This window comes from Platalea leucorodia (assembly GCF_965183815.1).
Source record: "Platalea leucorodia genome assembly, chromosome: 1".
Classification (NCBI taxonomy): domain Eukaryota; kingdom Metazoa; phylum Chordata; class Aves; order Pelecaniformes; family Threskiornithidae; genus Platalea; species Platalea leucorodia.
In genome coordinates this window covers 142,352,490-142,378,390 of record NC_138823.1, presented here as the reverse complement: position 1 = coordinate 142,378,390, position 25,901 = coordinate 142,352,490, and the positions used below count along the sequence as shown (strand labels likewise).

Below are 25,901 nucleotides of genomic sequence, written 5' to 3'. Positions count from 1 at the left end.
CTCCTGATTCATCTGGTCAGAGATATTCAAGTCACGCTCTGCAGAGAGCTTTCAAAAATGCACACTGCTGCTTGTATATAAAAAGTAAAAAGTGACTTTGTGTGGTTTCATAGATTGTAGCGTGACATGCTTAATTTCTGCATTAATGAACAACAAAGTGACTATTTTTCAAGTTCTGTTCATTTGTTGTATTTCACGTGCTTACCTCGCCATTGAAGAAACAGAATATAGTTGCCACAAGTAAGCCCTAAGAGAAAGGAAAAGAAAAGAGTTTAGAGATCAGAATATTTTTTTTTTTTTTGCATTGTTTGGAAATTTAGACTTGAGGGATACAAGATAAAAACATTAGTCCACTTCCTCTGCATCACAGACATTTCACCTAACCTTCCCCTCATTCATAGTTATGTTATTACACTGATTTTTGTCTTTTCAACATATTTTACCATTTTCTTCTATATTACTAGCATTTATAGATTATCTATTTTGGCTATGAAGTCATTTTTGTACCAGAAGCCTAGAGAAGGAAAATTAAATGGTATGTAAGGTAGATATCTTGCTTATGGGGGAGTACCACACTGGTACTGACTTTGCTGCAGAGATGGCAGAGGAATTGTGTCCTACAGGCTGCCACTCATTTGTCAGAGTGCAGTTACCCAGTTAAAAGTGTCAGCCAAGGAGAATCCAGCTGCCCCAGGAAGGCTTTAAATCGAACTGTATATCAGGATAAGTGAGCTTGTATGTGGGGCATCACGATGGATGGCGAGGATGTGAAAAGAGGTATAAATGGTCAGAAAAAAAAAAAAAAGCACAACAGGTGAGTTAGAAGGCAGTGGGCAGAGAAAAAAGAATAATAGATACTGCAGATCATAGCTTGGTTCTACATGGCTTAAAATTAAATTAATTGCCACAGTTGTCCAGATAATATTTCACTACTGCTACAAGATTAAACGAGGCCAAGCCAGGGACATGAGGTGAGAAAGTGTGAAATTAATAGAAGAGAAAATTCTCGTACACAGAGCCTGTCATTCAGAGTCATGTAGTTACACTGGTCCATGTTCTAAACCACACTTGCTCTTATTAAAATAGCATTACATAGCATCAGTGGGAGCCAAATGCCTTCATTTTAAATTACTTAAAGCAGTTATTATAAACTAAACGTATGGCAGTTTGTGAAATTGAGGGGAAAACTGCAATACAATAGCTTGTGTTCCCAAGGGCTACTTTGAAGAGAGTTACAGCTGTATCTTTTTTATAAACCCTCATTTAACTGATTACCAGTTAAATTGTAGCTAATGCTTTTTCAAATGTCTTGGACTCTCAAGTGTATATTTTGGACCACAAATGCAGGGTAAGCAACAACTGTTTCAACAAAATGCTTATATATTAGAGATGTACAGGCTGGTTTGAAGAGGTGCTGACCACCTGAATTTTGGCAATTATTTTACTCCAATAAGTTTTCTCTAATGCAGAATTTATAATTCGACATGACTTCAAATATGAACACAGAAAAGCATATGCAAGGAGGAGGAAGGGTAGACATAGTGAGAAAAAGAAAGTTTCTTTTCATGTTGTGGAAAAACTGTGAGTATTCTCAAAAAACTCAAATACCAGTATAAAATATGCAATGCACAATGGTTTGTCCATAAGCTCTGGTTTCAGAAATACCACAAAGTCAACCAAAATCTTACACCTCTAAAGCAGGACTTTGTGAGACCACAGATTCCTAAACAAAAAAATTACGCAAGGGGAGCAAATGCATCGCTTCCCGGTGCCCTATATGGATTTTTTGCTGCACTGTGTGAGCTACATTAATTTGCACAGGTTTGCAAGACATCTGCTGTTGAACTGCATGGGACATGGTCTCAGTAGAGGTCTCACTATTTTGCTAAAGTGTGTTTATATTAACAGTAGTCAGCCAAGATGGGAAATGAGATGGATCTTGATCTCCTCTGGGAGTAGAAATGCTCAATGGACATCCCATGTGAGGCACAGCGGATACAAAAGACACCAGGAGGAGAGAAAGAACTGGAGACATTTTTCTAAGTCTGTTCTTCAGAGAGAGCTTTTAGAGGGAATTTGGGAACTGCAGTTCACCTAAAGGCAGAAATTGAACCTGAACTATTGAAGTAAAGCCATTTTCCATTTCAGTTCCTGTATGGTATTTGAATCCCTCTGTTACACCTTGCAGTTGCTCTACTTTTCTTCTGTTGGAGAGTGTAGTTCCCTTAACTAGTATTTTCTGCAGACAACTTCTGCCAGAAAAGCTAAAGAGGAAGCTGTGGTGATGCCTCATATCCCTTCAGTTGCATTTCTGGTCTGGAGCGAGCTGAGAGCAGATCTGACTCCTCGTTACTTTGAGACCATGGATGTTGTACATCTTCTGGATGAAGAAATTATTTTCTCTAGTTTATCCCACATGTGTCTCACTGCTCTTCTTCTACCAGCAACGGTCCTCTGGGCTCTGCCACCTATTTCTCCTATTTCTAGCTCTATTTCTATTTCCATTATTTCTATTTCTATTCTTATTTCTTCCAATTTGTATGTCAAGTTTTGCCCATAGTTCAGAGTACTATCATTATCTCCAGCTGTAAAGCTACAGAGATATCTATAGCACATACCACCTTTGTCTCTTTGGAGCCAGGAGGGCTTGGGATGATGGTAATTTTACAGTGGATCTATTAAAACATGTGGCAGACTGGATGTAGGCTAATTATTTCATGTAAGGCCCACAGGTTAATTCTCATATCTCTTTGACACACGTCTTACATATTCTCTCAAACCGCTGCTGGTTTTTGCTCAGGGTGCAATTCTTGTTGAGGATGAGACCTCTAGGTCAATTATGTCTCTCTGCCACTGTGTGGAGTTGTTAAACTGACCTGTGATACATTGTCTGCTGACAGCAGGATAACATTGGCTGTGGTATTGAAGGTACAGATGAAGAATACATTTAGAGATCAAGGCCTTTAATGACTGCTTCTGAAATTCTTTATTTCCAGAACCGTGTGAAGACCAGATGAATGTGGCTTTCGGCCGAATCATGCCTTAGGGATTGTCCACAGTCAGCAGCTCTCAGACCTTCATGTACCTTATTGATGCCATGGTGAGTTTTTCCCTGTGTTTAGGTGCCTTTACTAGTCCAAGGACATTCTTTGCTGGACAGGTATTTAATTTGTATCTCACTCTCCTAGAGGACATGAGTGTCTACAAGAGAAGTTCCAGTAATTTGCTCAGGTTAAAAAAGAAACAAACAAAAAATACCTATGCAGATACTGCAAATTTACATGGGTTTCCGCTACCCCCTTTGTTTTTCTTCTAGCTTATGTCTCCATAAAACCAATAGAGCATATAAAAATATGCTTATTTGTGTTATTCATGAGCATGTCCATGGCCTTAGTCTCTGCCCTAATTACACACTGTCTTGCTGTTTAGGCTTTAGCAGGGTAATATATTCATTATTGATTGTAGATGATAATGGCACATGTAATTGCAGGTCGCCATAATATAAAAAATCAGTTTCTAATTCTCTGTGTGGGCTTTGGTCCATGTCCATTCACTTCTCACTTCTGCATCTGAATGGACAGAAAAAAAAAAAAAAAAAAAAAAGCATGGCCAAGATCCTTCATTGAAGTGCTTCCCATTCCCATCTCTCTCATTTCAGCAAAGATACAGAGCTTTGAGAAAAACAATACTGTGTTCCTCATCATCTTCATTCACAGCACATTCATACAGCATCTCTGAGGTAAATGACTGCATTGTAAAGTGTTCATCTATGTTAGTTTTAAAAAAAATAAGCAAAGCAAAGAACGTGTCTGTGCAGTTTCTGCTGCTACTGAGGTGGGGAGATTGTCACGAGAGGGCTGAAGACGGCAGCCCACCTGCTGCAAAATGGTGGAGACATCCCATCAGCCAAAGCTCACACTTTGCTGCTTCTCCCGCTGTCTTCTGGAGGTTTCATTACTGTCATTTTGTACATGAATTTTTCATACAAAAAATGGCACTTTATAATATCCAGATTTCAAAAAAAAACATTTTCCCTAACTTTTATTGGCTCAAACTATTAGAAAGTTTTGAAATTACTAATAATGCAAAGAAAAAAAGGACCAAGAAATAAAAAAAAAACCACTTGTTGTCAAAAGAATTCCTATGACCTTAACTTTGCATAGAAGGAAAAAATGTTTCCGGTTTGACGTCACAGAGGATATTTATTTCTCTTTAAATGGAGAAACAGATGGAATGAATACCTTCTAAAATGCATTGAAATATCTTAGTACTTTTAAAAGGCTACTTTTAAATGGGTCAATTTTGTTCTGTGTAAAGCTGCATAGAGAGTTGAATTTACAACTCAAGAGGCAGGGTGGATATATATGTGACCCAAAACCACGCCTAAAAAATGCAAAATACCCTTTACACAAATGAGGCCCCTATGAGTTGGATCCTCCTGCCTGGCAGGGTAAGGGCTGCAGTCCTGAGGGTGCTGCTTGGAAGCTGCTGCATGACACAGAAGTAATCTTACTTGCAAGTAATCTTACTTGCAGAGACAGAAAACTCTGATTATTCTCCATTTGATCGAAAAAAACTTTTTTATTTGTCAATAAAAAACCAAGGCCCTTATGATGAAGAGTATTTTCATTTCTCATTAGAAGCAGACTTGCACATTTAGGGCCGCAGTCAGCAAGGTATTGAGAAGAAGAGTAACTTTAAGTGCTTGTGTATTGCTGTTGATTCAGGGGCTATTTCTCCACTGCACCAAGCTGACCTCCATGGCTAAATCGTCTCTGGCATAGCAACAGTGCCATGTTAGGTAACGTGACAACTTCTACAAACCCAGCTACAAGATGCTGGAGAGAGAATTCGGTGAGAGGGGACAGCTGGTGGAAGGAACTTGCATGCAGGAGTGTGCTAATCGCAGGGCTTGTTTGAGGGCATCTGGTCGTGGGGCTCTATATGTGGGACTAACTGATGTATCATGGGGTTATTGCATTTTTCTACTCTCTCTTTTTTCTTGTGAGGCCTCTGCTATGGACCAACGCCAGAGATCAGAAGCTGGGATAATGGGATGTGCTCACTGGTAGCAGACCCTCTGACAGGAGCTCAGCACCCTGATCTCTTTTCAGCCTGGGACCCCTCAAAAGATGCTCAGTGGCTCCCGGGGTGGGGGAAGTGGCAGGGGCAGCCCCAGGGCCCGCAGAGCTGCAGGTGGCCCTGGCGGGTTGTGAGGCATGAGCCACGTCCCTCCCATCCTCTCCTGCTGCAGGGACCTGAGTGCAGTCACAGGCAGGAAACAGGGCTGCTGCTGCTTCACAGGAGGCACCCTCTTTGCCCAGGTGTACCATTGCATCTTTGCTGCACAGCACGATGGGACTTTTCAGGCTTTTAAGTGACTGATGTGTTTTCATGCGAGAGGTGTGCAAGGAGCCAGTGCATCCTGTACTGTAATGTTTTACACCCTGAGAAGACTGCATCTTTCATGTGCTTTCAGCATCATCTAACAGGCTTTTGAAAGTCAGGTTGTCTAGGAAAATCTGTAACTCACTGACTCTTCTGGAGTGCAAATGTTTGCTTTGTAGTGCCTACTTTAGGAGCTCTGTTTAATAAGCTGAGTGTTCAGCAATGCATATACAGCATCCATACTGTGCATAAGTTATTCCACTTAAGGATTGAAATATCTTTCTTTTGCCTGGTGCAATCTTTATTTCAGCGCAGTCTGGAGACTGAAGAGCTGATATTGGTGATGGTGAGAGGAGATACTAGTATCTACTTTTACAGGATCCGTGGGAGGCTGGCTGACTGTGCTGGAAAAGTATATGCATTCATATTTGCAGCACAAAAGCCAGTCTTCATTTTTTTTTTTTTTTTTTTTTTTTTATCACTTATACATCTACTCTACAGATCTGTTAAGAAGAATCTGGTCTATGTGATGAAATAGACACAAGCTGATACAGGGGAGGTAGACATATACTGTTTGTGAATTGCTCATATAGTCATATTTGAAAACCCACTTCTGTTTAAAATGGTGAGCATTGATAATATCACTGCAAAAAGAGCAGGACAATTCAAAATCAGGCTGGCGTCTGTAATTCAAAAGTGACTTCAGCAGAGGAAACCTAGCACGTAACATCTCGATGTGTTACTTTTCAACTGGGAAAAACATTCTCTGAAAGAAATACCATTACACAGTTTCTTGTGGGAACAAATTCTTTCTCATTCATCATCTTCAATCCTCTGATTTTTACAATAGACTGCAGTGCTTGTTTGCACCATTTCTGTGTACGTGGACGATGTAACTAATATATCAAACCATCGTGCTCACTTAAAGCAGTGATGTGCTGTTGAAAAACTGTTTCTCTTTCTGTTCTAGAAAAGGCATAAAAAAATTAATCGTTTAACCAGTGCAGAAATGGAGAATGTATTATATTTTCCACCAAAAAAAAAACCATAATTGCACCCATGATGCCTGTTTGTATATGACTGACATGCCACGGGATGCAGAAACTAATAGACTGCTGCTAGTTTATGGAGAGGCAGGCTGCGCTGTGGTTTGTGAGAGCGCAATAGCTAGCGGGGAAATATAGCTGTTAGCAAAGTTAATACAATATCTGCTAATTACATAATCAGTCCTAGAAGAAAATGAGCACCAGAGGAGTGATTATATAGCTGGCTATCTTAAATATGCATACAAGAAATGTTTGGGAAAGGATTAAGAAAATTTATTTTAGAATACAATTAAAAATCTGCTTGAAGTAGAAAAGGGAGCGTCACAGTAGCAGGACAACTGCACAGCCCTCCCAAAAGGCCAAATTTTACATGCTGGCGGGAAGCACACTGAGATTATATTGCAGAGGTGTCAAGAGCTCTTCTGTGAGGTCTACATTGCTGCCCTGGCTCGGGGACAGCCCTGGGTGGGCTGTCACCCCTTGGCATGCCTGGTGGCCTCTCTGGGCACAGCGGCAGTGGGGCATGGGCAGCCCCCACCATGTGCCCACACCGGTGTCCCCAGCACTGTCCCCACTGTTGAAACGGAGCAAAATGTATTGGCAGGGGGCAATCGGGGTCAACAAGCCACAGAGAGACACCCATTCCTGGTGACTGGGACAAGGGCAGAAGGAACCCATTGGAGATGAAACTTTGCCTCCTTGGATCCCTCCCTCATCTAATCCCATCCATCAATACAACAGTTTCATGATACTTTGGTTTTGTTTCTGGTTCCATTTTAACCTCAGTTTGGTGACTTTCTATTGTATAATTAAGGATCCTAATTATGATCATTAAGATAATTAACATTCTTTTTGTAATTCTCTGACAACCTCACAGGATTTGAAAGATGTTTTAAGAGTAAAATGATTATTGTAACACTCTGTCTTATCCTAACTTGCTAAAACTGTAAGCAACTTGTCACCAGAAAACTTATTTGGAGATATTCTTTTATAGCCCTTGAGACCGAAGAAGTGACAATACAGGTAACAACAGAAGAAACAGACTCTCATTCCTTTAAAGCAGAACTGTAATATAAGATGGCATATACTGCAAAAATAGACCTATAACTTCAGTTATTCTATGCATGCAGTAGCATGCACATCCACAGTTTCGAAGGGATAAGAGAGATAAGCAGAAAATGTAAGATGACAGGATGCATAGATTTTGGTAGCATTATTTATCACTTCATCTAAGGAAAAAGCATCACTGATTTTTTTTTAAGCTGTTTTCTTACTACAACATTAAAATAATTTCTGCATTTAGCTTCTGTATGAAAGGAAACAAGAAGTGGGTCACTGTACTCACCCATGTTGACCACTACTCACAAATGCATTAGAAATCTGCCTTTCCTAGTCTATATAGGACTGGATATATTACAGTCAGTAAACCAGATAACCACGCATTTAAAGTCATTTCTAAAAGAAAACAAACCAGGCTTACTGAATGATCTTGTATTTTCAAAGCAGTTATGGAATCAAAATGTCAGTCATATTTTAATTTAAACTGCCTAATAATGGAATTTTAACTCCTAAATGAAGCTTCATTGTCTCAGTCTTTTCTTCTGTGTGTTGGCATTCTGTCTGTACAACAGTTTGCATACGCAGCTAATTTTAATATTAACCTCACAGCACCAGTTTCAGTCAATTTGAGCACTTCAACAGAAATTGTGTTGGAACTTAAAAGCCCTGTGTGATCTCAGTTTTCTCTCCTCAGTTTAGAAATAGTGCCATCTGATCATTTTTGCTACATTTTTCATTGTTTCCCTTATCTTGTGGTTGCTCTTTATGCAGCGGTGCTATTTGTGCAAAGGCAGATAACCCAATAATGTGAGAGTGGTTGGAAAAGAACTGCAAAACCACGGTCGTGCTCAGTTTTAGGGCAAAACAACTGGTAACAGCATCTTTGGCTAAATTAACTTAACAGCAAGCACCTCACTTAAGCTGAAGTTGTTACTATATAACATACCTGGTAATGCATTAATATATGCATGATGTAATCGTATATTTCTCCAGCAAGTCGGTTTTCTGGTCTCCAGGGAATAATAACAAACTGAATTCCTAGTAAGGGCACCAGGATTAAAGTGGCTCTGACAGCTTTCATATACATGTTGGACTCAGCACGGTGGGTATCTCTTAGCTTTGTCACCAAAACTCGGACAATGTTAAGCAAAAAGAAAAAATTGACCTGCAAAAGCAAAGCCATAAGTGAAAGCATTCAAATTAAACAGATATTCAAAATAAAAATACAGAGCACATAAATGGCAGTAAAATCTAACTTTCTAGCTTTATTGTAGCTCATAATGGGCAGCTCCTTGGGAGTCAGGCCTTGGAAAGTACCTTGAATGTCTTCAGAAAAGAGATGTAAAGCTGCTCTACATGCTCCCCTTAGGAAGCCTGCATGGATATTTCAGGCAGGCAGGGATCAGTTCTAGGAAGCACTGGGTGTTTTGACACTGATGTGGGCAAAGTTAGGATTTCCAGGGAAAAATTAATCTCATTTTTATGTCTAAAGTTTAAATGGGATGGACGAATTGTCCCCTAGGAGTAACCATGTCTCTCTTCTGAGTCTGAAGGTCACCTAGGTATTTTGCTTCGGTCCACACTGAAGATGTCTGCAGCCGGGTGAGACAAACCCCAGTGTGTCCCTGGGCATATGGGACCTATGGGGGCACACAATTTCTCTGAGGAATGTGCTCCAACTTACATGGGCCAATACTTCAGGCTTCTGTATGAGCAGGGGGGCAAGGCTGCTCTTGAGAAAAACCTAGGCTACCCCTTGCCTCCACCAGACTGCATGGAGCCCCGTGGTACACTACCCACAGGTAAAAGTTAACACTTGCTGGCTCAGGGCAGAAATGCCAGACACTTCAGAAAGTTTTGCCCCTGACCCTTATGGTCAGCAATGCCAAGTAGCTCAGCATCTCATCTCCTCAGAAATTTCTGGAAATCTGATTCCAGCTGTGGGTGCTCAGCATACAGAAACCTGCTCTTGACCCTGGCTTCACAAAGAGCTGCTTGCGGGATGTGCTGAGAGGCTGCGGAGGAACGGGCAGGGCAGACCCAGGCTGATAATGAGCCCAGTGGGCACCCTGTGGACATCCTAGGTATCACAGACCTTCTCTCTCCAGTGTAACCAGATCGCTCTTTTCCATTCTGTTACAGTAATATCAGGCACCTATGCTTTGGAACTTCAATAGACTTTTTTTCAGATTATTTTTTTAAAATAAGTATGTAAGCTGCATAACTTACATAGATATTTTAATAGCCCAAATCCCATAGATATATGAGAAATTTCAGCTGAATCTTTCACAACAATAGATCATGAATCAGTAAGCTTTGGTAAAGCATTTCATCACTTCTTAAATACTGAGAGACCTTTCAACTGTTTTACATTTGTGCTCTACTGGAAAAAAAGGAATAATAAATGACTTCTGAGGTCCCATTCAGCATTAAATCTAAACCTTATTCTCCATCCTACTCTGACTTCACTCACTCTGCTTAACCTTCACTTTTACAATTTCTGGAAGTAACTGTGAAAAGTGGAAAAAAGACTTTACAAAGATAAAAAACCTCAGCTCTTCTGAGTCAGTCTGTCACTATGGGATTTTTGTAGCAAATCGTGCAGTACATTCTGTAGACATTGACATCTTCACAAGAAAAATAATGGAAATGGAATAAGCACAAGCCAGAAATTATAATGCCTTCATTTGAAAACAGTTAAAGATTGCTCTTTTTCCATAAAAAACAGTCCCTCCTTTTTTCTTTGTAGCTAAGATGTACAGATTTGGAGCATGGTGATAAAAAGAAAGGTTGAATGGCCTCTCCTGGAAGTTACTTGGCATTACAACAGCAGAAGCAATCAAGATTGAACCAGTAAACCCACAATGGATGTGATTCTATGGGAACAGCAGACTCTATATATGGCAGGCAGGAATGGGCTTCTTCACATTGCTGATGTGCAAGACTGCTTCTCAAGAAAGGGTAGAAAGTTTTTCATTTTTTTCAGCTATTAGACAGAAATTTGTTTCTTTATTGAAAGGTGTTCCCAGTATTCACTGCCCTACTGTTTGATCTCCAAGGTAATTACTGCAGGTATGTCTATGCAGATGTTTGCAAGCAAAAGGTAGCTCAAAAGCTGAAAGTGCATCTTGGGTGACACACTGAGGTGAACTTGGGGCTTTGGGTTGAATAAAACCCTTTCTGCACCTTTCAGGAAGGTCAGGGTTACCGTGCCAAACAGCACCACTGGCATACAAGACGCTAGATATACATATACATACCTTGCCAAGCTGCACTTTGAATCTTGTCTTCCTACCCAGACAGCCCAGTCCAGTCCGTTTCCTGGGCTAGTTTAGCTCCCTACCTTTGGACCATACCAGTTCAGTGACCAGTAAAACTCATACTGAGCAACCAGCCTGCACTCAGCTCACCCCAGCTAAGGCATAGCTAAATGCCTCATTGATGTCACATAAATGCAGTACATTGGTCACAAATAAGTCACGTTGGGAGAGAGTGACCACCCTGATTTTCAAAAGCAGTTAGTGATTCTGTTTGCCTCAAAATCTGATGCTTTACTGGGAGGTCCCTTTACAGGACTTCTTTTTGAAAAGTATTGAGACACTGTAACACTGAGTAGAGAAAACCTCTAGCTATTTCTGAGTTTTGAATAAAATACTTAAAGTACAGAAACTTCTATTCTGTACAGGTTAGCAGCATTTCTAAAATAATTATTAAACTGCTGATAGCAAATAATAGTCTTACCAATAAAGCTGCCATTACAGGTCCATGAACAATATAGAGCAAGTGTGTGTCAACACTCATCCAGCAGCTGGAGGGGAAATACACCATTAAAATTTATTATTAACTCAAATAAAATGTGTTACGCAGTTAAATAATGCTAAGTTCTTTCAAAAACAGACATGCTACTCACTTGTCATTGAAGTATCTGGCTCTTGCAACAGCATGAATAGATGCTGGCACTAAAGGGAACCCTGAAATGATTAAAGTTATAGATCAGTCTTGGTATTATTTTAGCTTGAATTTCATGTGGCGCACACACTAATAAGTCTCTTGTCCACAAAACATATGTATGCGAAATCACAGCTTTCAGGAAAGAACTGCAATCCCGTTGCACGCAGGGCCCTAGCATTACCTCGATGGTGAGATGCAAAAGGGAATAACGCTCAAGGCAGGCCAAAAGGAGAAGCAAAGCCCACAGGCCATGCTCTCCTGGGGCGTTACAAAGCTGCTGCCAGGCTGCCCTGCGCTGCTGAGGCTTGTGCAGGGAAGGGTGTGAGCAGGCAGTGTGGGAAGGATGCAGAGATCATTTGGTTCTCAGCAGAGTATTCCCTCAGGAAACCAGGGACACTTGTTAAAACCATGTAAATCACTGTTGAGCAAGAGGGAGGCACATTAACTAGCACGCCAGCTTATGAAGCAATAAACGAGTGAGGAGTTGCTCTTTTGGAGCCTATGACAAGAGAAAATGCTGGGAGCCAGAAGGCTTTTTGGTGGATGGGGATTTGTGATATCTTCTGCAGGTTCCCAGCTTCTGTGCAGCCAAGCCAACCTCGTGCAACTTCATCTCAGCAGGGAGTGGAACTGTGGATACCAAAAATCCACATCTCCTGACTTATCTGTGAAGCCTCAGGGGAGGCCACTGCTCTGACAGGGAGCCGATGGGAGCAAATTTGCACCAGGCCAAAGGCTGGGGAACATGCCATGCTTAACAAACTGGAAGCCTCAAATTCTTATTTCCAGCCTGACATTAAGAGTGATAATCTGGTCCACTCCTGTCCATCTTCCTTCAGCTTGCTTGTATGTTGTGTCCCCTCCAATAGGCTAGAAACCTGGAACTGGGGAGTCTGCACTATAATACTGGCCCCAGTTTGTACAACCTTGCACATACAGACAGCTGGCCAGTGGGGAGATGATCTACTGCCTCGTCTATCCTGTGCAGAGAGCTTTGTGGACACTTTTGGTGTCCTCCTGCCTGTTCCCTATCAACCATGGATGTTTCTTCTGAGCTTTGGATATTCTATAATTACAAATAAAAATGCGTGAAAATGTCCTGCTGATACCATGATTAGTCACAGAGGGAAGAACGTGGGTCCCTGTTTCTTTGGGTGTTAGTGACTTCATAAGCACTTTTAGAAGAGACAGAGAATCCTTATCTAAATTCTGGGCAAGTGTTACCTCAGACCACAGGCCAGCCAATGCTGGAGTGAGAATAAAGTCAAAGAAGTATGTAAATAGGACACTGATGTCTCCAGGTATCTTTAAGCAACAGCTACTTTACTATCAAAAAAAGTTCTTACTGCAGTTTACCTTGGGAGGACAATGCAGCTGTGGGAGAACAAACTGGATTGCCTTCTCCTTTATATATTGTTAGAAAATGATTACTTGGCCTCTGGCTGCAGAATACCTTTTCTGGGTGATGATGCACGGTAGAACAACAAAAAGCTCAGAACAGAAAGAAAGGAGCTTCCAACCTCAGGGTAAGCTTATGGGATTGACAGTTTGAGAAAATCCTTTTGATTTGGAAATGGAGTAAGTCTGGGCCAGTTTTTTTGACAGACAGACTGAAGTGCAATTTTTAAGGGACCTTTCTGTAATAGAAAAATTCTTCATCTGAAAGCTCTGGCCTGGAGTATCACGAGTAGAGCGTTCCACATGATGCCAAGGGACCTTGTTTCTTCTGCTAAATGCATTAGCCTAGAATATTTGGCTCAACAAACTCACAAGCAAATCTTAAGAACGCGACGGAAAGTTTTCATTAGTCGGTTACAGGGTAAGAAGCTCATGACAGTCTATGGCTCAGATTTCCAGCTGCAGGCTGAATGGGCTCTTCTAGGGCTAGGTGTTGCTCTTCTCTTGCAAAGGGCCAAAAGGCAGAGAGTTAATGAGAACTGGAGCACCAAGGTCTGTTGGGTCTTGGTGGCACAACATGTGTCGTTCCAGGGGTCCCACCAACACGTGGTAAGCAGTGAGTAACCTAAAAAAGGTCTCACCCCAGGCATCCCAGGAAAAGGTATGACATATTCCTTTAGGTCATGCCAGGTCCTTTATGACACAAACTGGCAATTATGCTTAATTGTATTTCCAGTTGAATTTGAAAGGCACTCTTGTTGCAGCACTGTCCAAATAAATTATTCCCTTTTCACTTTAATGTGGATGAAGCTGCCTGAAGCAGCCAGACAGAGTGGACTGTAGCTGGATGCACACATTTGATACTGCTTTCTTGCCCTGCATAAGCGTGATTTCCTGACCCAGTGAAACAATAACAAATGAGAAATAACATCCCCAGCAGCAGTTCCCAGAGAAGGGGTCACCTGAAGGCATCAGCCTTGAAATACATTTGTCCATGTCAGATTCCATTCAATCATCTCAAACCTTTTGTAGAAGTGTTTTATATTTGCTCAGATTTTTATTTTTCTTATAAAGCTGTTTTACAAATGTCATTAGTGATTTTTCCAAATAAAATAATCTAGATCTTCTTGCATAGGAATTAGTTATAACAATGAATAATCAGTAACTTCATCTTTTTACCCCGTACATTTACCTTGATCTTTTGAATTGTAATTCAGAGCACAACCTGCTCTGGTTGCTCTGCATTGCCCTTTGGAGAAAGGTATCTCTCTCCATTGATTAACATAGCTGGATGTTTAAAGTTAGACTGTGTGACTACTGCTTCTGGAATCAGTGGAATTACACTGATTTATGCAAATTTAAGGGGTGGCCAGATAGTTCTAATTAGATCATTTTGCTATTAATGATTTCTGCCTTAGTTAGGAGGTGCTAATGATTACTTTTTTTGTGGAAGTATTCATCTAGTTTCATTAAAAATGCTGCAGACTTCATAGTCAAGAGTTGTGTCCATTTTTATTAACCTTTTCTGCCTCAAGATATCATCATCCTATTATCACAGCCACCACCCTATTTATTTCTTGGGCAGTGCTGCAGATACCGATGGGTATCTTATCAGATAACTTCACTGAATTACCCACCATGACTGCTAGTGCTGTTCTCAGCAATATTACAGCTAGCTCATAAGCTTTCACTGCAGGCTAGGTGTCCCAGTTGCAATAAACTGCACTGCCTAAATTGAATGTCAGCTGAAAAAAATATGTTTACGACAATTTTCCTCTTGCATAATTGGATATGGAATGACACTATTTTGGGAAGCCTTATGCTGCAAGACATGAAATATCTGGAAGGAAACATTTAAAATGACTCTTCACATAGGGTTGCCATTTCAAAAGCAGAGTCCTATCAGACTTTGTATATTCAAATATTCTGAACTATGAAAACTTTGTGATAGCCCAGTTGCTTGCTCCACAAGGGCTCAGCTATTTGGATTGACAAAGTCCAGAAGCCTTGACTCAATTTAGGGTTCTTCAGGAAGGTTGTCTTCATTTAAGAGCTGATGATGTTCCACATACTTTAAATTCCAAGAGCATGACAAGTCCCTCTCTTCTCAGAAAAGATGCCATTCTCATAAGAAAAAAAGGATGCATGATGGCATTCTCATTAAAACAAACAAACAAACAAACAAAACAAATAAAAAACGAAGATGAATTCTTACGTACCTGGAAAGTGTTATCTGGCACTACAATCCATATAAACTAGAAAATCATGCTAATTTGCTAGGTATCTAATGTAGGTATCCAGAGTACTAAGTCTTATACCGTAAGAAGAAAGTAAGTTACCAGGCTCTTAAACGAAAATCCAAATAGGGGAAGAACAACTTTCCACTTTGCTGTTACTGCCTTTTTAGGACCTGATATTGGATGCCTAACTACTGGTTGAAGTCAGAGTTTTAAAGTTCTTCAGAACATTTAGAACTGGGCCACTTTTCTCTGGTCTAATTAATTCCTAATTTTTCTATGTTTAAGCAGTAGGGCTATTTTTTATTTTGCTGCTGTAAATGAAATCATGTTGAACAAGTATAACAGTTCCAAAGAGGACGGAAAATACAGAGTAAATTCTATCTATCTGCTTCAGACTGGGATTGCAAGAGATGAATACAAGTGAACATCCCTAAGTACAGTGGGACGATGGATAAAGGTCCATCATTTGCTGCTTAGCTGCACCAGTGGTTTCAAGATATGGGGACTGGCTTGCCAGAAACTGGAGTGAGTCCAGAGATTCATGGTTCCCAAAGGGGGCAAAAGCTCTTGATAATGATTTCCAGTCAACACTGATGTGGACTGGATTTACAATAGTCATTTAAATGTGAAAGAGACTGCACTCCACTGTAATGCATTGGTTGTATTTATATGGCCTTTTATTGGACCAGACGGTCCAAAGGATAAAAATCTGCTGTTGCTACTAATTAAAAGGCAAGGGATCCCTTAGTAAAAACAGAAGAGATCTGCATATTTGGAGATGAAGGACCAGACCTAGTCATGGTTCCTTGGGCAATATGCATGCGACTACATACAGTTTGCATCCATAGTGTAAGGGTTTGTAACCTCTCTCACAGAATGTCATTGAGATTTGCTTATTGACACCTGTGTGTTTCTCTGAAATACTTTAGAGATCACTGTTGTTGGACAAAATCAGCCCTGACAGCAGAGCCATTATCTACTCCTGTGGAGGTAAAATTGAATCTTGTCCTTTAAAACAACAGCTGCCAAAATATATCTGATAGTGGATTCACTTCCAGAGAAATTCTGGTTCCTCTTTCTGCATGCTGTGTTTTTTCACTTTGGGAGACATAGATACTGATTTTTCCTCTTCTTCATTCCAGAAAAAATATACTTTTATAGATACTGTCACAGATTAATATTTTTGCATATAAAGTGACAAAAATAGACAACTTTTGTTCAGAAAAGAGATGTGTTTGGAGAGAAATCTATTTCTCTCCCAAAGCTTTGCTTAACAAAACTTAAGCATTTCTTTCAGCAAATCCCAAGATGCAGTAAATAATGGATACGGATACTGACTCCTGCTGATTTTTGTAAGTCTCTAGGCCCATCCAAATAAAGGCACTTATATTTAGGACCCAAGAACTCAATCTTATGCTATGATCTGGTGGTATAAATACAACAATTCAGGTGTATAAGTGCTAGAAGAATTCAAACATCGGAAAGAATTGACCATCTTGCTACAAATTATAACATACATACCCCAGCCCAAGAGGTAATACCAGTGCAAGCGCTGCTCTTCGGCAAACACTGCCACCACAATCAACGTGTGAAGATAAATGCCTTCGCAGAGCATCCAGAAGTAGTTGCAGCCCAACATGTACTGATGAAAGAATTGCAGCACCTTGCAGCTTACCTGTTAGATAAATGAGATAATGTCACACGCTTGACCAGCATTTTGCATTTAAGCAGGCAAAGACAAACATTACTGCTAGGCTGTAAGAGAGCAAAGTGGAACAACAGTCCCCAGCTCTTGCTGGGTTTGTTCAGCACCTATCAGTCACAGGGATTTTAAACTTTCATAAACGAGATGAAGTGAACAAACAGACCCTCACAAAATAGAAAAAATGTATGATAACAGCACTCCAAAAACTACCACATAACAAAAAATCCCCTTCAAAATCTGATGTTTTTTAGAACTGAAACAAGCAACTTGCTTTAGATGTACAAGAAAGACTGTGAAGAAGACAGTAACTTTAAGCTCCAGTTTGGGTGATTTCTTTTACTTTTGATCAAACTTTTATAACGTTTGTTCAGCTCTCCCATCTGAGCCAGAGTCACTCACTGTTTAAACTGCACCTGGTTCTGAACTCACTCCTTCCGAAAAGGCAAGTGCTGTTGTCAGTGGAGACTTTTTTTGTTAGGGTACCAGGAATACTGGCTCTGCCTCTTTGCAAGAAGACAGCTTTGCTTTATTTAGTCCAAATAACAAAGTGACACATGGAGCTAAACGGAGCTGGTGAAGCTGGGAAGTGGCTCCTGCCTGTGGTTCCGATGAGGCTGCAGACATAGACCTTGACAAGAGACTGTGGCTTTGAGATGCTGGGAAGTGGTGGGCAGATGGTGGAGGAAAGTGTGTCCTGTCCACTACCAGAGAGCCAGCTGCTGCAGGACAATGCTGTTCCTCTTCTGAGAGGATGTCATGTCTGCCCGCCTCCTTGGAGAGGGCAATGAGGTCCTCCACATGGGCTTCCATGCCACCAGCACCCAGGAGAAGGAGTGGGAGGGCGTTGCTGTGCTGGCAGAGACCCACTGCTCCTGGGGGAGCACCACGTGCTCCTTGGAAATCTGAGGTCACAGCGGCAATGGCAAAGTGACAGTTCTCATCTGCAGCCACAGGAAAATACTCCTTCCCTTTAACTTCTGCAGAAGTTTTCCAAGCTGACAACCTGGGCTGTAAGAGATGTCTTTAGGATTTACTTGTCTCTTTAAAGAGACATTTGGGCAGTTCAGCAAGTAGAGGACTGCACGTTCTGCATCCGTCTGGGGGGACTCAGAATGCCCCTGTGGACCAGAAAAGCTTGTTAGCCATCCAGTGCACCACCTTCATTGCTGAGAAACATTCTCAAAGCAATTGCCTGAACACGTGCATTTAGTTCTGTTTCAACATTTACAGTGCAGCTTGGTGCTCATGAAGATATAGGACTATTGATAGGCTAGGATACAGGATTCCGACAGGATTAACTTGAAGGACTGGGTTTTATTTTTGGTGATTCATTTTTTCTGCTCACTGCACAGGGCAGAGCAGACAGTCACATCTTTTTTTCCACACCACGTCTGAACAGTTCTTACAAAGTATGTCAAAAAAGGATTGTACCGTGGTTTGAAAAAAGTTAAAAAAAAAAAAAAAGGAAGAAGAAGTTATTTTCTCCTTTTTTTGTTGGCAAATGTGTTCATTAAGGTTCTTAAATCATCCTGAGACTGTTTTTCACAGGTCTGGGTCAATATGTTTCTTGCCTTTTTCCCTCGCCTGTGCTCAATGCAGCCTCCCAGCTGGCAGCCGGCCTTTCTCCGTTCTCCCCTTATCGATCCCCACAAGGGCTGCCTTGACTGACAGGCACTTCTCAAAGGCTGCACACACATTCAGGTGGCACCCTGACATCAGCCAGCTACCCTGGACCCTAAAAAGTCAGCAAACTTTCTCAGCCATTACAGCAGTTTTCCAGACAGGTTTGATGAAATCCGCTGTGTCCCAGGCTTGGGCTGGGCCAGCCCTATGCTCCCCTGTGGGGATCTCCTCGGAGGAGCTGCAGGTCGGGGGGCTCACCCAACAGCTCGAGGTGTCGTTTCCCCGATGGCTCTGGTGGGAGTGACTCGGGGTGCCTGCACATTGCATGCAGGCTGGTTTTGCTCCTGCCAGTGCCAAAGTCACCCCAGCTTTCCATCCAGCCACCGGGGCTCTGGGAATGGTCTCGCGCTGCAGCTTGGCAGCTGGAGGGGAGCAGAGCATGGCCAGTGAGTTCTGCAACAAAATCCATGGTACATTCTCAAACCTGTCACTTTAACTTAATGCTTTCACCATTTCATATCACCAAACTGAAATGGAGACGACTACAGAGTATCCTTGCTTCTCTTTGCCAGCTGTTTGCACTGCTCACCGATTCTCTGAGCAGAGACCGAGTGAACATACCTTCAATTTGAACCAAGTGAGTCTTTGCTGGAATGTTTATCTGTAGCTCAAACAAATGCACACATAGAAAGCACACTGCCTGAGAACTACATACCTAAACTTCATTTACTTCATTTCCTCAACATTTCTTTCTTCCCTGTACGCTCCATGTGGACTATCACTTGTGGCTTTAAAAAGGAAATCATATACCTATCTTTTAGAGTAATGGCCATGCAGACAGCTCATGACTCTTTTGAGGAATTTAATCACTTCCTATGAAGTAAGTTAAAGAAGTAAGAATACCATTGGCAAAGCATGAAGGATGGGTCTGATTACTACGTAGATCCATATCACATTAATTTGAGAATGAATCTGAAAAAGTTAGCATAAAGAGTTTAAGCACAACAATGCATTGAGATGAATTATGTCAAATTCATATTAAACTACAGCAAAAATCAGGCTTTGCGTTGGATGAGCTAGAAAATGCAGCACGTTTCATCTGTGGCTAAGTGACATAGTGGAAATATTTTCCTACAACAAAAAGAGTGTTTTTCTTATGTCAGAGCAGGTAGAAGAGAAGAACCTGTTACTGATGAGAACCAGATTCATGCATAGCACAAATAAAACATGACAAATGTAACCAACATCTCGGTGTACATTAGTCTTAGCCGGGAGCATTGCAGAACTAGTAAGTTTTATGAAATGTTTATTCTTACAGAAACAAGTAAAATAAAACTGCAAGATGATACAGAGGCAAATCTTCCACCACTTCCATGCTTGATAACTGACTGATGGTTAACTTTGCGATAAAAAACATGTCTAGGGGTTTTGTCTTCTGCTGAAGTCAAATATGTTTTGTTGCAAGTTCTTTGAGGCAGAGGGTCTGTCCTTGTTGTGCCTTGTACAATATGCAGCACAGTCAAATCCAGGACTCAAAGGATTATCACAGCACCTTCACACTATAAAGGAGAGTAAAATGTCATGAACTGTCAGTCTATGGGTGTGTGGGCGACTGAAGCTAGTGGGTGTTAATTCATGAGCAGGGCAGGCTGAGAAGAAATAGCTGGTCCTTTCTAGTGCAGGCCAGGAACTGTTGCTCAGGCTGGTGTGCCTGTCTCCTAAACAAAGCAATAAACTAATGCTGCTCTTGTCGAGAGCCTGGAGACAGGCAGCATTGCACTGCACCGGTTGGTGGCTATGTAGCAAGGGAAAGTGTGATACAATTACCAGGAAAACCCCCAAAGCCAGGTAAGCACCTAAGAAAGCAGCTCCTTTGTGGCTCTGGGAGGATGGCCAAGAATGAACCCTTTTTTGGCAGACTACAGCCTGGCAAGAAACTTGATCTGCGAGCAAGGACGCTGCCTCCTGCTACTTGTTCTCACTGCACCGATGAACACAAAAGCTGAGGAAAGTTCTTTACAGATCTGCAGGAGAGCACCCAAGAAAAAAATCTCTTTTATTTTTAATTTTCCTTCCTCATGAAAGCAACCTGCAAAGGCCTTAAATTCTGGCTAATTGCTCAGGGGCAAAAAGGGTCAAGAGGAATACAGTTAGTCATATTGTCCTCTCTTGCAAACCTTGCTAAGAGTCATGCAACTCTTGTGAACACCTGTGATATGTAATGAAAGCACTGCAAAAGGATGCTGGAAGCATTTCACGGAGAATAAATAGAATAATTTATTCTCCTTCTACAAGAAGGAGCTAGAACTGGTGTCTACAATGTTTTGCAGGATATAGTGGCGTATTATAAATACTGTTAATGTTCCAGTCCTGTCAAAGGAGTCCCAAAGGTCCATCTGCCTACGCAGGACCCTGCAATTGCACAGTAATGTAATTGGCATGCCACTCCCCTCAGCTAATCCAGCAGCCCCTCATCACATGTACCTGTCATTTCTCTGTTAACGCTCTCCTTGGTTATCAGTTAATAGCTTACGGACAGAAAGCTGCAGCATTGATTACCATCACTAGCCATTAGGGCAAACCAAACCAAAGCACTCAGACTACATAAAACCCAGAATACTATCTGCAATAATGATAACAAAATGTAATGTGAAATAAACTGCTAATTGTTTTTGAGCAGGTCTTCCTAGTAATTCAGTCAAAGGACTGACTCAGTTTTGTCATAGGAAAGTTGTACAGATTTCTGCATGTCCTCATTCCCATGATGCTTTCCTGGGTGAAGGGACTCAGGTTGGCAAGTTCAGTGGTCTGTGTTTTATACCAATACTTGACAACTCCAGAGAGCCTGCCCTATGGAAAGCAAGGGTGGGACAGCCCCTCAGTGTGCATAATGAAACCTCTCTTTTCAAATGCTTGCTATCCATTGAAGTGCCCCCGACCGACATTTCAAATACATTGTTAAGAATAGGCCAACCAAAGTTATTGATTTTAAACGAAGCCAGCTATACGGGCCATCGCTACAGCTGTGCACTTCTTTGTTTAAAGGGAAATAACCATATTTGACCTTATTAGTCTGGTTCCTCTTCACCTCTGTGAACCTCCCCAGTGCACAGCAGCAAAGGACCCTCCTCGAGGAGAGTTTGTACTGCTTGCCACGGAGGCCAGACATGATTTATTCAAATTCAGTTTGAAGGCAATACAATATATTCTCAGACATTCTTAACTTTGCATTTTAAAGGAGTAGCTTGAAGTTTGATTACTCATCTGCCTTACATGTTTGTTTGTTTGGTTTTTTTTCTGGCTATTAGAACACTGTTCTATGAAAATATTCTTCAATTCCAAGTATCCATATGTTACACAAATAAGCAATAAAAGGACTTTCCAAAGCAAGACACTGCTAAGTATTGCAGCTGTAAATCACTGGCTATCAGAATGTCATACCATTATACAATATATCTACTATGAGTCATCCATTAAATTGTGTTCCAGTCAGAAACCTGGCACACAGGGGCTCAGGATAAGATTAATGTTTTAATATACTTTTAAACCATTTACAGAACAAAATGTACACAGTTGCTCAGAGGGCTCCTAGGTTTTGTGTTACAAGAAAGCAAAATATGAAATTAAACAACAGGGGATATTTTTAACAGCATCTGTGTCCATGTCTATGCTATAGTGAAGCAGTCAGCCCAGATTAGGCATTCTAGACAGGAATTAATACAGCTACATCCACACATCCTTGAGTCCCGTCTACTGTAGCGATTGCTCTCCTGGGGCTGCAGCTTTGAACTCTGCAGGGCACCACGCCAGGCTGAGCTCCCGCGGGGTTCCCGTGGTGCACCCAGCACTGCCAGCGCGTGGCGGCCACCGGCTCCTTGCCAGCAGGGTGCACCATGGAAAGCATCACGCAGGGTGTGAGGCAGAGGAAAACGCAGCCTCGTCACCCCCAACCAGCTTGGTTTCTGAGCTGGGGTTGCCGGAGGGAGGCAACTTTTCAGGAAGGCATTGTAAGGATGAGATTGGCTGATGGAGGAGGGGAGAGAGGCTGTCAGAGAGGGGCCCCGAGGAGGAGAAAACAGGGGCAGTCAGGGTAGCCTTAAAGAATAGTACAGGAACTACTCAACTTGCCATTCATTTGGGCTGGAAACAGAGTCAGAGTGCTCACAAGGTCTGCTGCCATCTTCTCCCAGCTGTGGGAGATAATCCCCAATGAAATGGGGTAAGAGCTTCAGTTATTCCAGGTACCCCTCCTCCACCACTTTGATGTCCTTTCATTTATTACTCTTCTGTTTCAGGCTACTTCTGTTTGGTCTTAAATACCTTCAAGAGGAGCAGGATGGTTGGGTCATGGCTGAAAATGGGCAATAACACAGGTCTGCAACAGCAGTCACTGAAGGGCAATGAAATAGTACGGATGGCATTCATCTCGCCTAACCTGGATGTCTGACTTCACAGTATAGATGTGTAGACTGAAGTAGTCCCTGGAGAGGAATGAGCGCTCTGCATTTTATTCACCTGACCTGTTTCAGCTAGGTGTGAGTGAGGAGAATGGTCTCCTGGACTGACACAGCTGCCTGCACTGGTAGCACTGCCATTTAATCAGACAGATCCCAGTGAGGAAAATAGCTGTGGCAGCACAGTATCAGGGAAAATTTTGTGGTTTAGAAACGTTATGGTACTGTCCTTCTGAGAGTAATTCCTTTTGGAAATGTCCATCTTCTGAGGGATTTTGAAAAATCTACTTTCTGACCAATTCCCACTCAAATTTCTCACATTTTAGGTAGATCCTTTTAAAGACACACGCTAAGGAAAACTTGGAGAGGAACCTCAAGTTTAATTTGAATTAACTTGAATTAGTAGTTGCTTCTACAACAGCAAAGTTTCTAAACATAATTGCTTTATATTCCCAGAGAAATATCAAAACTTAAGCTGCTTAAATGCGCTCCTCTTGTGGGAGGCCTTGTGTGGAAAGTGCAGGAACAGTTCATTAGGGGACGCCATGTCTGTACAGCATAGCGCAGAATCCACCAGAAAGTCAACTGTTAGCATTTGCACTTGTTGATCTGACATTTAAGATGAAGTTGCTACTTGACATTTTTTCCATGCCTGCGTTTTTAGGGGCTAATGACATATCATCTATTCACCTTTCAGTCTCTCAGATGCACAGGAGACAGTGCAATTGATTGATTGTTAGAAATTTATGGTCACCCAGGTCCCACCCTACATTTTTAGGTCATCTTCACTTTCTCATTACAAACCTCTCCCATGTCTTGAGGAAAACCAAAGGGAAAAATAATAAAAAGCCTCAGTAAAGTATGGAGAATTGAATTAGTGTCAGAACTCAGTCAAGCACAACTCCACACCAGCCTTTCAGGGACTGCTACAGTTCAGTTCTGAGGGTAAAATAAGTACACCTTTCCTGAGCAGCAGTTTTGAAGGTATGTCATGAATTTTAGCAAATCTGGAGCAGATTCACCCATTTTGCACATAGAGGCAGTGTGTGCTTTACTATGACAAGCTCATATAAAAACCCCAGTGGCTGCAAATGGCCACTGTGGCCAGACAGGAGAATTGCAGTCGATGACAGCAAGACCCGGGATGCTGAGAGTTTGCTGATTTTGAAAACAGCTGTCCTGGGAGTGCTCACTTTTCACTGCCACAATGGCAGAGCTTCAAAGTCCAGAGGCGCTGCAGGTGCCTAATGATTAGGCAGAATGACAGGTCAAATCAGACTTTTCACAGAGACATTTAAATCTGCAGTTTGGCTTCTGTGCCAGATATTTGGCTTCCATCCTTACTGTGGCTGAGAGTGCAGGTCTTCCTCACCTGCGTAGAAAAGATGCAGCCTGAAAACCTGGGAACAAGCCCCAGGACCTGATGCCTTCTGCTTCGGGACAACAATGCATTTTGCAGTACAAAGTCCTTTCTGGAGTCACAATTCTGGAAGAAATGGCACTCCGCCTCCCATACAAGAGGCTGCGTGAAGGGATCACACTGCTGAAATACCATCCACAGGATCTGATAGAACCTGGGTTATTTTGACATGAAATACCTTGGGACTGGGCTACATGAAAGCTATGGTCCCTCCCTACATGCTGCTACAACAGTTTTGAGAAACCTGAGACTACTAATTGATACTGCTTTGAAAGAAGAGTAAGCAACGGAAAGGTAGACAGAATAATTCCTGAGGAAAGTAAGATGAGGAAATCTGTCCCAAAATAAATACTTATTATTAGACTCTTAAGCCTCTGTTTTCCCCTCATGATGACAGCTGTTAATTTGATGGTGCCTTTCCATTGAGAAAGCAACCGTAATAATGTTGTTGAGAAGGCTCAGATCTTTCTCAGAGACAGTGACTGACTTCTTCGCAGCCCAGATTCAGTTGTTCCACATAAACCACAAATACTGTTCACAGAAGTGTCATTTATGAATGCTGTGAATGTCCTTTAATCATCCATACTTCATATTCTGGGCATGGCACACCGCATCAGATCAGTGAATCTGACACCACCAGGATTACATGGTGCTTTGTTTCCTCCATTACTCTGAGAGTTTTGAGAATATAAACAAGAATATAAAGACCTTGGGAAAAATGATGGGAATTACTGCTGTGTTTCATGCCATTTAGACCCTGACAGATCTGTCTTAAAATGAATGCAGATATTATTCCAGCCTGAAAATTTGTGAGGATTCTTTGAATATTGGCTGGTTCTGAATTTACAACATCCCTTTGTCTGCATTAATCTCATTGAACCTCATGGGAGGGGGAAGACTTGATCTTTCCTACGATGGAAGAAGAGATTCTGATTTACATCTGAATTACTGCAGTGTTATGCCAGTGCAACCCAGTGATTTCAATGAGGGTAAAACTGGTGCAGCACAGTCCTGGCACTGCCCTTGAGCTTACTGCTGGCAGAAACTTCATTTGCAAATGACTCACCAGCATAAAACAAATTCATCCTCTTGAAGGTGAACACATTCTCCTGAACCAAAGTCACAGTCATTCTCTGCCCCCAAGGAAGGTCACACTGCCCTTTGCTCACAGGCACAAGACACTGTCAGTGATCCTGTGCTGGCTGTGCCTAGGTGCCGGACCTGGAGAGCAGGAGATCCCATCCCTGTGCATCCTGCACAGTACTGCTGCATTGTCCTTGTCCCTGAGGCTTAGCAATGCTGGACAGGACTGGTGAGGAGGACTCTAGACAGCAAATGCTGTTAGGAAGCAAAGAATTATACCCTGAGAAGTGCAATTCTGCTAATATTAGAGAAATGCAACGGCAGCAGGAGGGACTGTCCTCTCCATGTGTCAGTCCTGTTTTGTGGATGAGGGCAGAGGCAGACAGAGCAGGAATTTCCTTTCTCTGTCACCTCCTGAGGTGACCCCTGCTGTAGACACATGCACATCAGGCACTGTGCTTGCCTGCACCTCTCAGGCTCAGCCATTGCACCTATGAACCTCAGAAATGTGATACGGTGCTTTGTAGCCCAATT

At 41.9% G+C, this 25,901-nt stretch overlaps 1 protein-coding gene across 1 annotated transcript in view; it reads right to left on the bottom strand.

Annotated features, from left to right (window-relative positions):
* CALCR (calcitonin receptor) overlaps positions 1-25,901 on the bottom strand; it is a gene marked incomplete at both ends in the record, with an annotated part of 171,774 nt that overhangs the window by 7,507 nt on the left and 138,366 nt on the right. Inside the window, 5 exons of the mRNA XM_082311199.1 lie at positions 206-247; positions 8,440-8,658; positions 11,235-11,301; positions 11,404-11,464; positions 16,604-16,757. Coding sequence (XP_082167325.1) covers positions 206-247; positions 8,440-8,658; positions 11,235-11,301; positions 11,404-11,464; positions 16,604-16,757 — 543 coding nt within the window. The remainder of the gene's footprint in view (positions 1-205; positions 248-8,439; positions 8,659-11,234; positions 11,302-11,403; positions 11,465-16,603; positions 16,758-25,901) is intronic.